This window comes from Simochromis diagramma, unplaced genomic scaffold, assembly GCF_900408965.1.
Source record: "Simochromis diagramma unplaced genomic scaffold, fSimDia1.1 OVJJ01000644.1, whole genome shotgun sequence".
NCBI lineage: Eukaryota > Metazoa > Chordata > Actinopteri > Cichliformes > Cichlidae > Simochromis > Simochromis diagramma.
Window position 1 is genome coordinate 1,381,264 of NW_024387201.1, and position 12,473 is coordinate 1,393,736.

General features: G+C 43.9%; 1 protein-coding gene across 6 annotated transcripts in view; it reads right to left on the reverse strand.

Annotated features, from left to right (window-relative positions):
- The window catches only part of plppr5b (phospholipid phosphatase related 5b), a 117,258-nt gene that overhangs the window by 73,534 nt on the left and 31,251 nt on the right, over nt 1–12,473 (reverse strand). For all 6 annotated transcript variants that reach the window (XM_040051181.1, XM_040051182.1, XM_040051179.1 and 3 more), the window contains one exon: nt 10,249–10,381. In XM_040051181.1, the coding sequence (XP_039907115.1) occupies nt 10,249–10,381 (133 nt within the window). The remainder of the gene's footprint in view (nt 1–10,248; nt 10,382–12,473) is intronic.

Consider the following 12,473-nt stretch of genomic DNA (forward strand, 5'->3'; position numbering starts at 1 on the left):
AACTCAATGATTCCTGCAGACCAAGATTTGAACTTTTGAGCTGTCAAAAGCTAGGTATAATTACCTCCCCCAAATTATCACTCACTTACTCCAAATTAATAATTTTTCCTTAATGATTCCATCAAAATGTTTTCAGTCCTTAGGCTGTGTTACTATTTAGCTAACCGAATAAAATATATCATAAGATGGATTCACCAGAATGAAGCACACAATCGATGGAATGAAACTTTCAGACTTCCCCTTTATTACCGCTTCAGTTAAACGCCATAACTGCTTCAAAAACCCTTTGATCTTCTGCACCTTAACGGCCCGTTGAAAACCCTTGAAATCACAAACCCAAAATAAAGCCTCTGTAAGGTTCTATCAGCCAGTCATCTGTTTAACAACAACAACTAAAGAACACAGTTAAGACAAAAATGTCCTACTCCACAGCCCTTTACAACCACTAACACATGTAAAAGATGTTTCAATTTCAATTCAATCTGGCGTTTGGAGGTGATGAGGCAGGAGATGGATGGGGGTTGGTGGCTGGGTGGGCCCATGCAACTGGGGTTGTGCTTCAGCGCCCTGGTTGTGCTGGCAGGTGTCCTCTGTGGGTCTTTTTGCAGTACATCGGCTCCTGCAGGCTCCTTCCAGTCTTTATGTTGCTATGGTGGGTCTGGGATGAGCCACCTATTCTCTGTTAGACCTTGGTTGATGAGCTGTGGGCTCTGGTAGAGACCTTCCTGTACATTTTGTGATTCTACATGCTGGTGCACTGTGGCTTGATCTTGACCTTCAGTGTTGCGGCTGCTTAGGGTCTCTGAGTTCATGGGGCATTCTCTCACCACCATAGGTGTTGGTGTTTGGGCTCTGGTGAGTCAGGTGCCTGTGACGAGAGTGGGGGTGTCCTCACTGCATGAACCACCATGCTGCCTGTTGTCATTTCCTCGTTCCTGTTTTTCTTTTTTGGGATGTTGCTATGGTACATTTTCCCTTCATAGGTAGCAGATGGTTGTTTGCGGCCGAAACACCCAATGAATCGGGGTTACACAACTGTATTGGTGGCAAGTGGTAGTTCATGTCAGTCTAAATGAAGAATCATATTGTCACATAAGGGTTGAAACACCAAAGTAGTTTGAGTGCTTCTCCCACCTGACTGAGAACCTTCACAGACATATTCTCCCACCTCCAACCCACTCAAGAATTGTGCTAGTTATTCTAGGGATTCTAGTTCTATCAAGCCCTCTGATTAAGATGTGGGTTTATGAGATTGGAAAATCTTTTATTTACATTTTCCAACTGTTTTGGAAATAGGATTGTGCTATAATTTTCACTGTTCACAAGTGTAGCTGTTCTAAATTTTACTATGAGATTGAGCTGAGAAAGGAACCAAATAGGCTTAATTCAAAATAACAGCATGTCATATTTTCACCCTCTCAGCCCTCCATGGATTTATATTTCATTTGATCTTATTTTACTTTTGGTTGAGTTCCTTGCTGCTTCCTCTGACAAGCCTGTCTTTTTCTTTTGCCAGGCGCAGTGATTAGTAGTTTTTCAGAGGGCAAAGCACTATCCTCCTCTTGTTTTATTTGTATAATTGAGCTGCCATTTGCTTAAGACAATTTTGTACCTTGTAGCAGAGAGAATTACAGAGTTAAAGTGAGGCTTTTAGTTAAGCTATCTATCTCCGTTCTATAGCCTCTACATTGTGCTAATGACGTGTGCTTCATAATGATGAAGTTCTTCCTTCTTGCTTTTAGAATAGCTTTTCCTTTGTTGGATAAAATATTGTTTTTGTGGCAGTTAGTTCTCCTCTTCGAGCCAGAGCCTCGGTTTTAGGGTAAAGCAATTCTGAATCTGCATTAAAGTCATTCTTCTAGCGGGGATGGTGTTGATTCTTAATGTGGCACACTTTCATTACTTTACAAAACCCCTCTGCAGCTAAAGCTCTTCATCCTTCTTCTCCATGTTGCTGGGAAAAGACAACTTTATCATAAAGTCACTGTGGAGCACTTTTATAACTGACATCAATTAACACTAAGACATGAGCCTTATTCTGATACACTCTGGCACTGTTTAACGCAAGACAACCAATTCCAATATAAGATAAAGGGATAAAAGGAGCTTTAGTCTGCAATGAGAGGACTGTTAATGTTAAGGAGCAGCATGAATAGTGTGCTGAATGTGTAAATGCAAGGATAAAGCCAGGCCCCCAAGTGGATTCATCCCTAAGGAACTATGTAATACTCCTCAGTCTTATCTCCATCTCTCAATTACCCATCAGAGAGAAGAGGCCAACCTGCGGTGAATGATTCTTACACACTGACTCTGTTACTCTGATCTTCTCCTTAGCCCCTTTGTGTGACGTGTGAGAAAAATATTGCATTGAAGTTGGATATTATCGCATGGGCTCTTCTTCTTCTTCTTCTCTTTCGCTGCATCCTTTAGTGGCCATCCCTCTTTAGTGGCCATCCTTCACTACATCCATGAACCTCCTCTGAGGTCTTCCCCTCCTGCCCTTCAGGTCCATCTTCATCATCCTTTGTCCACCATTCAGTATCCTTCCTCTGCTCCAAATCTCCAAACCATCTCAACCTCTTTAACTTTGAGCTGTCCCCCTGATGTCCTCTTTGCTTATCCTGCCCGTGCTCCCACTTCGCCCATTTCCTCCCACTGGAAATGGCTACTAACCTCTTCTCTAACCCCTTCTCCTCTGTTGTTTCTCTGCAGGTCATGAGGGCTATGGAAGTTGTGCTCAGCTCAATCGGAGCAGCACAAGCATCAGAGCAAGAGTGCTGGAGATGTGGGCGACTAGTGCACATCCGCCAGGACTGCCCGTTATTGGAGGTGAAGTGGGTGTTCTGCGTCACCCGTCCTGAGACATCCTGCCCCAGTCCAGGAGACGAGGGTGCCAATGGTCACAACAAACGCGATAAACTGATCTGGAAAGCCAGCAATGTTGTGGGGATGGAGCTGGACTCCCTTATGATGTCCAAGGCGAGCACAATGGTGGACAATACCTCCCAACCACACTATGACATCCTGGCCTGTCACAGGAGGGTGTTCAGTGAGAGACTGAACTTAGCCAAATGCACCACTGAACGGCACAGGAAATCATTCCTGCCGGTCCATACGGGTCAAACCGCCAAATCAATGATGTAATTTTAACTGCCTTCACTCAGCCCTCACACATCTGACTCATATGTTAGAGTGCTGTTCATTGACTTCAGCATTCAACACAATCATTCCCCAGCAACTCATTAACAAACTGGATCTGGTGGGGCTCAGCACCTCGCTGTGTAACTGGCTGCTGGATTTCCTGACAGGAAGACAGCAAATAGTACGGGTCGGCAGCAACACCGTTAGCTCAAGAACACTGAATATGTGGGCTTCCAACGATGTATGTTGAGCCCCCTTCTCAACTGCACACCATCACACAGCTGCATCAAGTTGGCAGATGACACAGCTGTGTCACATCAGCAACAACGATGAGACATAGAGGAGTGAAGTTAACCATCTGGCTGAGTGGTGCAGCAACAACAACCTTTCCCTGAATGTGGAGAAGACTACGGAGATCACCACAGACCTCAGGAGAACTCACACCCTGCACACCCCACTAACCATCAACAGTGCTGCTGTGGAGAGGGTAAGCAGCACCAAGTTCCTGTGTGTGCACATCTCAGAAGATCTCTCCTGGTCAAAGAACACAGCATCACAGCCTCAACCGCCATTATTGGAAAATCTCGGGAAAAATAGTCCTTCATCAATTGCTGACCTTGTTAGAGACTAATGGAATCAGCGAGAAATTCCAATCTGGGTTTAAACCACGCCACAGCACCGAGACAGCGCTATTAAGAGTTTTTAATGACCTCCTTTTAACTGCTGATTCAGGGCGCTCAGTGGTCCTAGTTTTATTAGACTTAACGATACGGTTGATTAGGGCTGTTCGATATAACGATATATATCAGCTGACGATATAAAAACGTCCATCGTTTCATTTTACGCTATCGTTTGTTTCGTGGTGTCGCAAAATAAACTCTTTACAGCAATATTTTTTCATGGTTTTGATGGTCACTGTAATGGCTATATTAATTTATTAAAGTTCTCTCTTTCTCTTATATTTAATATAACCACACTACGGACGGACAAGCGACTGTTTTTACGCGTTGTCATTAGCAACCAAGACGGTAAAACAATGGCGTGGCTCCGCCGTCTGCTTGTTTGTTTTGCATACCTTTCACAATAAAGCTCAAAATCCTGTTGAGACTTTTCAAAATAAACTAAATCCCATGAAAGAGTATGGAGAATATTTATGGATGATAAGCAAAAAAGAGCCATCGGGTACTAAAAAATAAACCTTAGACTCAAACGTTAGAACAGGCTTTTCCCCGCAGCACGCCGTGTAATAAATACTCACAAAGAAAACGACGGCCGTTACAACTTATGTCTAAAAATGTATCGTTTCATGCATCGGCTAAAAGTCTCAACTCCAGGTACATGACGCCCAGCTGAAAACACTTCATGCAAGATGAGCTGCCCGAGATTCACAGAATTTACAGAAAATGTTATCGGGACGATAGATGTTTTATATCGGGATATGAGATTTTGGTCATATCGCACAGCCCTACGGTTGATCACAATATTCTCCTGGCAAGGCTAGAACATGTAGTTGGACTTAAAGGTAATGTCCTTTCATGGTTTAAATCATACTTATCGAAGAGGTCTTTCTCTGTCACAATGGGGAAATACTCCTCCTCTTCTGCCCCTTTCCGTTGTGGTGTGCCTCAGGGCTCGGTGCTATCTCATACGTCATTTTCTTTATACATGCTTCCCTTGGGATTTCTTTTCAAAAAGCATAATATCTCGTTTCACTGCTATGCCGACGACATCCAAATCTACTTCCCCCTGAATCAGGATGTCCAGTCCTCATTAGTGCCTTTGTTCAGTTGTCTGCGGGAAGTTAAAGATTGGCCGTTACAAAACTCTCTAACTCTAAATGAAAATAAAACAGAGATTATTGTTTTTGACAGTCCCACTCCCCTGGACCAGCTAACTAATGCACTGGGATCCTATGCCAGCCTTCTCTCTTATACAGTTAGAAATCTTGGAGTGGTCCTGGACAGCTTACTCAAGTTAGACAAAAAAAAGACTTTTTACCAGCTACGTCAAATCTCCAAAGCAAAGCCCTATATTCCACATAAAGACCTTGAAAAGCTTATCCATGCCTTCATTACTTCTAGACTAGACTATCGCAATTCTCTGTACATGGGCCTCCAATTCTCTCTCCTCCAGCGTTTTTCAGTTAGTTCAAAATGCCGCAGCACGCCTCTTAACTGGCACGAGAAGGCATGAGCACATCACCCCAGTTCTAGGCAATCTACACTGGCTCCCTGTTAAATACCGTATCGTGTTTAAAATCCTTCTGTATACTTTTAACATTTTTAATAACTTGGCGCTCAGTTACCTAACAGACCTTCTCGACGTGTATAGCCCCAAGAGAGCGCTCAGATCCTCTAACCAACTGATCTTACTGCAACCAAGGCCCCGACGAAAGACAGGAGGCACCGAGCGTTTGCAATTGCTGCACCTAAACTCTGGAATAATCTTCCAATCGATGTGCGCATGTCAGACTCCATTCAATCATTTAAATCACGCTTAAAAACTCACCTGTTCCATCCAGCTTTTGAATTAGTTTGGACTTCCTCCCAGTCTGCAGTTGTGCTGTCACTGTAACTGTAACTGGTTTGAATTATTTTTAACTGTTTTTGTTGCCTTTGTTGTAATCTGCTTTGCTACCTAGTTTGAAGCACTCTGATGGACACTGTCCTTTTTTAATGTGCTATATAAATAAAATATTGATTGATATTGATTGATTATGAACACCTTCTACAGAGGCACCGTTGAGAGTATCCTCACCAGCTGCATCACTGTGTGGTATGGCTCTTGCACTGGGCCCTGCCGGAAAAAGCTACAACGACTATTGAGAGCAGTGGAGAGGATTGTGAGTGTTTGTTTTCTCTCCCTCCACAACAGCTACTGCATAAGCCTCACTGGAAAAGCATTACAGGTGACTCCACCCATCCAACCGCTGTTTCAGGTTGCTGCCATCAGGAAGGAGACTGGAGGGCTAGAACCAGCAGAATGAGAGATAGCTTCGTCCATCAGGCTGTCAGGATGCTGAAATGTTCTTCCTGCTCGACTCTCACACACACAAACTCCAGACCTTTAGAATTAGAATAGAATAGAATTCAACTTTATTGTCATTGCACATGCACAGGTACAGGGCAACGAAATGCAGTTTGCATCCATCCAGAAGTGCTTTAGTGATATAGATATATTACAATATATATTAGCAATAATATAGATATGTGAGTATATTACAGAAATGGGTCTATTATGGTATGTTATAATGTACATGGTATGAAGTATGTTGTGAATATTCTATAACTATAAGTATGTACAGGCTGTAGTGAGTACAAGCTATGTACAGGCTATGAACAGGATATAAATATGAAAAACTATACAGAATATGAAATAAATAACTTTACAGAATCTGAGATATACAGCTATACAGAAATGGGAACTATGCAAGTTGTAAACAGTTGTAGGATTAAAAATTATCGAATGTACAGAATGATTATTTACACAGAGCTATACAGTAGTGCAGTTAAGATAAGTGAGGGTGTAGATAGTTTCTACAGAGGCTATATAAAGTGCTAGTGGTTGTGAGTGGTGGTTCAGTCCATGTTATTATTGTGTGTTTGAGGGTACAGTTGTCCATTGTGGGTGTGTGTATGTTCAGTCCATGAGTTTAACGTGGGTCAGATGTCAGGAGGCAGAGTTCAGGAGTCTGACAGCTGTGGGGAAGAAGCTGTTCCGGTACCTGGTGGTCTTAGTCCGGAGGCTCCTGTGGCGCCTCCCAGAGGGCAGGAGGGTGAAGAGTCCATGTGATGGGTGACTGGGGTCTTTGATGATTTTCCCAGCCCTTTTCAGACACCGCTTCCTGTAGATGTCTTTTATGGCAGGAAGTGGTGCTCCGGCGATGCGCTGGGCAGTTTTCACGACCCTCTGCAACGCCTTCCGGTCCGAGGCAGAGCAGTTCCCGTACCAGACTGTTATACAGTTGGTCAGGATGCTCTCGGTGGTGCAGCGATAGAAGTTCACCAGGATGTCTGAGGACAGGTGGTTCTTCCTCAGAGTCCTCAAGAAGAAGAGGCGCTGGTGAGCCTTCTTGACCAGCTTGGAGCAGTTGGTCGTCCAGGTGAGATCCTCGGAGATGTGGACTCCCAGGAACTTGAAGCTGCTCACACGCTCCACAGCCGTCCCCTTAATGTGGATGGGTGGATGTGGGTCAGCATTCCCCCTGTAGTCCACGATGAGCTCCTTGGTCTTCTCAGTGTTAAGCAGCAGGTTGTTTCTGTCGCACCACTCAGCCAGACGATCCACCTCCTCCCTGTAGGCGGCCTCATCGTTGTCACTGATGAGGCCAATCACCGTGGTGTCATCTGCAAACTTAATGATGGTGTTGGAACCATCAGCAGGTCTGCAGTCGTGGGTGAAGAGGGAGTAGAGGAAAAGGCTCATCACACAGCCTTGTGGTACACCGGTGTTCATCGTGATTGTAGATGAGCAGCGGTTATCCAGCCGGACATGTTGGGGGGCGGTTGGTCAGGAAGTCCAGTAACCATTTGCAGATGAGGGAACTGATGCCCAGGTCTGTCAGTTTCCTGATGAGTTGTGAGGGGTGGATTGTATTGAACGCTGAACTGAAGTCTATAAACAGCATTCTGGCGTGGGTGTTGTTGTTGTCCAGGTGTGAGAGGACAGAGTGCAGTGCGATGGAGACTGCATCCTCTGTGCTCCTGTTCTGGCGGTATGCAAATTGGTGGGGGTCCAGGGTGGGGGGGAGACAGGATTTGAAGTGTGCTAGGACCAGCTGCTCTAAGCACTTAGTGATGATGGGGGTGAGTGCTACTGGGCGGTAATCATTGAAGCAAGATGGGTTGGAGTTTTTGGGTATCGGGACGATGGAGGTGGATTTGAAGCAGGCCGGTACCACAGCATGGGCCAAGGACAGATTGAATATGTCTGTGAGCACTCCTGCAAGCTCCTCAGAACACGCTCTGAGAACACGCCCGGGGATGCCATCAGGGATGCCATCATTTACCCTCTGAAGCTCCTCCCCCCGAGACATACAAAACTCTGAACCCCACCATCACTTTTCACTGATTCCCCCAACCCACTTCCACACAAACTCTTGCCCAAAACACTCGGATTGTGTTGGACTCTGTTGTGTTTGTAAGATTTTCATCTTTTTTATTTTTTGTGTTATTTTAGTGTAACACTGAAGGCCGTGGGAGTACTGCAATGTCAAATTCCCGTGTGTGATCTTAACATATGGTTTTTGAAAATAAAGCTGACTTTGACTTTGAATTGGCAAGAATACCAAAGGAGTGAAACACCAGCTACTGGTAGACAGACCAGACTTACCAACTGCACTACCCGGACAAGAAAGCCTATGACTCTATGCCCCACCCCTGGATCCTGGAATGCCTAGAACTATTAAAGATAATCAGGAACTCAATGGGGATGTGGCTAATAACACTGGAGGCCAACTTCAAGCTTATAACAGTGCAGGATCTACCAAGGAGATGCTCTGTCCCCACTGCTGTTCTCCATTGTTCTCCACGATATGACTGGCTACAGATATCGACTACGGAGGGGAGGAATTGTCAGCCACCTTCTCTACATAGATGACATCAAGCTTTATGCAACAAGAACAAGACTGAACAAGACATCGATTCACTGATGCACATGTAACCCAGGTCCCACGTAAAAGGTAGAGTTTATAGTACAATGATACTGGGCCTGGGTTCATTTTACTACTACTATATGTATACTAATACCCTCTAATTAGATTATTAAGGACCACCACAACTGTAACTCACACAAAACGTGTTCCTCATCAGATATTTATTTGGAAAAGAAGGAAACCTGAATCATAGTGTTCGCTGCAGATCTGTTTCAAGGTTCGGGTGCTGTGAGGCCTAAAACTTATGGCCACTTCACTCAAACTGAGCAGTAAACAGAATAAACACATGCACTTTTGTTCAGTTAGTAATCACAAGTCCAATGAGCTTCTAAACACATTAAAACAGTTACAATACCAATACCAAATGCTATTTCATAACGATTTAGCATTAGTATGCTTTAACTGAACATCACAATCTAAGGAAAGAAAGTGTCTTGACTTCTTTAAATTTCCTTGAAGAAGTTTCATCCAAAAAGCTTCTTCAGTTCTAAGGTCAAATGGTCCCAGATTTTAAGCCCTATAGGAGTGTTCCCCGAAGTTTTGTCTTTGGGATGAACCAGTTTGTGTGTGAGTGTGTTGCTGGGTCTGAAGTAAACTGGGATGTCGTGCTTGGAGAAGACTCTTCTGAGTCTTTCTGATACACCGGCTACATAGGGGATGACAATGTTGTTGCGTCTGTCTTTCTGATCCTCCCTTGCTGGTGTCTGATCTTCTTTTCTTGCATCTTTGCTGACCTAATGAAAGCCCAGTTGGGATAAGCACATGTTTTAAGAGCTTCCTTTACATGTGTGTGTTCCCTCTCTGCTCCCTCAAGGTCCAGAAACTTAAACCAGATGAAATGCGCCGTGCCTTATTCACACCAAAGCTAGATAACCACAAAAAAAAAACTAAAACACACTATTGTGCTAAATTTTTAATATTCATCACAAGTAGGAACAAAACAAGGTGACTTCCTTGCATATCAAAATATTCCACTTCCTGCGTTGTTCCTCTGACAATTGTGTTTTTATTAAATAAAAATAAGCTTAATTCTTTATAGGCCTGCATCAAGTATTTTGAGTAATTCAATTACAAAGAATTCTGGACAGAAATTGTTTGCTTTGATGCTTCGTTTAAGGCACGGCTCTGTAGAGCACCACTGTCACTGTGGAAATGCAAACGCACCCACATTTGCCACTAAAAACACACCTGCAACACAAACGTATTCAAGAGCCCCCAGTTGTAATCAGAAACACTGATAACCCAACAGCAGCAGCAATGATGACGCTGGCACAGTTACACAATGCAAAGAGCAAACAGGTGGAGCTTTACTGAGACGATTAGTTCAGGTTGAGTGAAAGAAAAGAAACATCAGTGCTGTTCCTGTAGTCGATCTTAGTTTTTCAATTTAGTGGGAAAAAGTGCGTTTGTTGATCAAAGGAACAGAAACAAGCATACACACGCCTAAAACTTACCGAGGAAGCGGAATGTCCTGCGTACCAGTGGGTTGAGGTAACAGCAGTCTCCGGTGGCCACCGTCTTCTCTAAACGGTCAAACTCTTTGGACGTGTACTGGACCAGAAACAGCACAGTCTCTGTCACTGTGATCTAGGAGAAATAGGGGCCACATACACAAAGAAAACAGATTACTGAAAGGAGCAGCACTTTACCTGTGAGTGGGTGCTGCTAGTGTGGGTGGTGTTATTTTGTCAGTCATTCGTACCAGTGCTCTCTCAGTGGGCTCCATCACTAGTGACACAGCTGCTGAATACACAAAAGGACTCAAGCCTGTCTATGTGCAAATATGTATGCTTTTGAAAACAGGACCTAGCCCACTATCTACACAACTCTCTAAAGTTGACTATTAGCCAAAGAAAGCTGCTACAGACAAACATGGCAGGCCACTGATCCTTACACTATAGAAGTCTTCCAGTCCCCAGGGTGAGGTCTGAAAAGCTGGAGCAAACGTCTAAATCAGGGATGGATGGAAACCTTTCAAACAAGTAATTTTTCTAAACAGCTGTTTACGTCAGGCAGCTTCAATGCCACATTAAAATTAATTATGAATAAACTGTATTTATCATTGTTTTCAGACACTGATGCCAGTGAGCAGCAGAATGGTGAATGTGTAACTGATGCAAAAGAAGCCAGTGTGTGTTTGTGGAATGAAAGAACAGTGTAACAGTGTAACAGTCAGTGAATCACTGACATGTGTGTGGCACCGAGTAATATCACACTTTATTAAACACACAGTTCCTGTTAGCAGACACACTCATGTTTGGGTCTGGATGTGGGATTTCTCTTCATGAGGAGAAAAATATGAAAGATCATGCCACTAGAGAACATAATAGCTTTTAGACACAAAAACTACTGTGGCTTAGGGAGCCAGTGAAAAGTGATAGAAACCCGAGGTGACCAGTAAAAACAGGTACGATGGTTGACGCAGTCACTCCTCTTCAGCTAAGGCAGTGTTTCCCAACCACTGCACCGCGGCACATAGGTGTGCCGTGGAAGATTATCTGGTTCCACCTGATTAGTAATCTAAGCGATCGGTGTGGGTATCGGGCAGAACAATTACATTCTCTTCCACTAGAGGGCAGTACAACTACCTGCTCTAATTAAATGGGTTGCCAGCTGCCAGTAAAACAGAAGAAGACGAAGAAGAAATTACATAACAGCCATGCTGTGAGTGAGCCGATGCAGCGTAATAGCAATAGATACATATGTGAAAGGACAAAGTAGTCAGTGGGACCTGGTCCTGGAGAAAACTCTGACCCCGATGAGGACCTAGCACAAGCACTGGTCAGAAGAAAGCAAAAAAGGTATACTGGGGACAAACCGAGCCAATTTTTTTCTTACTTCCTCTGTCATAAATCATAGCGCCATAACTCACTTTCTCTCATATGTCCAAGTTTTTCCCTGCAAATACTTTATTTCCCAGTCTGTTGGGACAGTTAACTATATTTGGTTCCTCCAGGGATCAAACCAGGCTGCTTTCACTTATTAGGTGAATGTAACGCATCGCACTCTGGAGCCACTGAAAGAGTCCACACGATAGATCTCTTACATTAGACAACTGATAAAATATAATCAAATACACTCAACACCAACGCGACTGGCACCAGGTGGAGTGGAAGTGATGACCCTACCACGTCAGCTACTCATCATTGATATGAGGAGCTGTATTTCCATGGTGACACTGGTAGGGATGTACTGGGATGAAATACACTGCACACCGTGATAGTCGTAACATCAGTAAAAGAATGCAGGGCCTGCACTGTGCTCAGTAACACGTATATGCTGCACTGACCACTTTAAAGCCTGTTTTTCAAACAGAGCCACATGAGCCTATCTGACGATGATGAGGATCAAACTATGCTGGCTAAAAGTCACTGTTTTATCCTTTATTGTACACATATATGTATTGTAGAATAGACCGTTGCACTCAGACACTAACAGCAGGGAGAATTCCCCCTCTCTGAGGAATTTGAGGGGGATGATCTGCCTGGACCGTTGTTGGCACCGGAAGGTACAAAACTTTGATGTTGACTCTGCTAGACCGAAAGTTCTCCCCCAAGTTTTTGACCAATCAATCCTGTTTTTATAACTTACAATAAAAAGTGATTACCTGGAAAGAGAAGAGCTCAAAGAAATCATTAAAAGACTCAAATTACCATGACATTCATGCCCATTGTGAGTG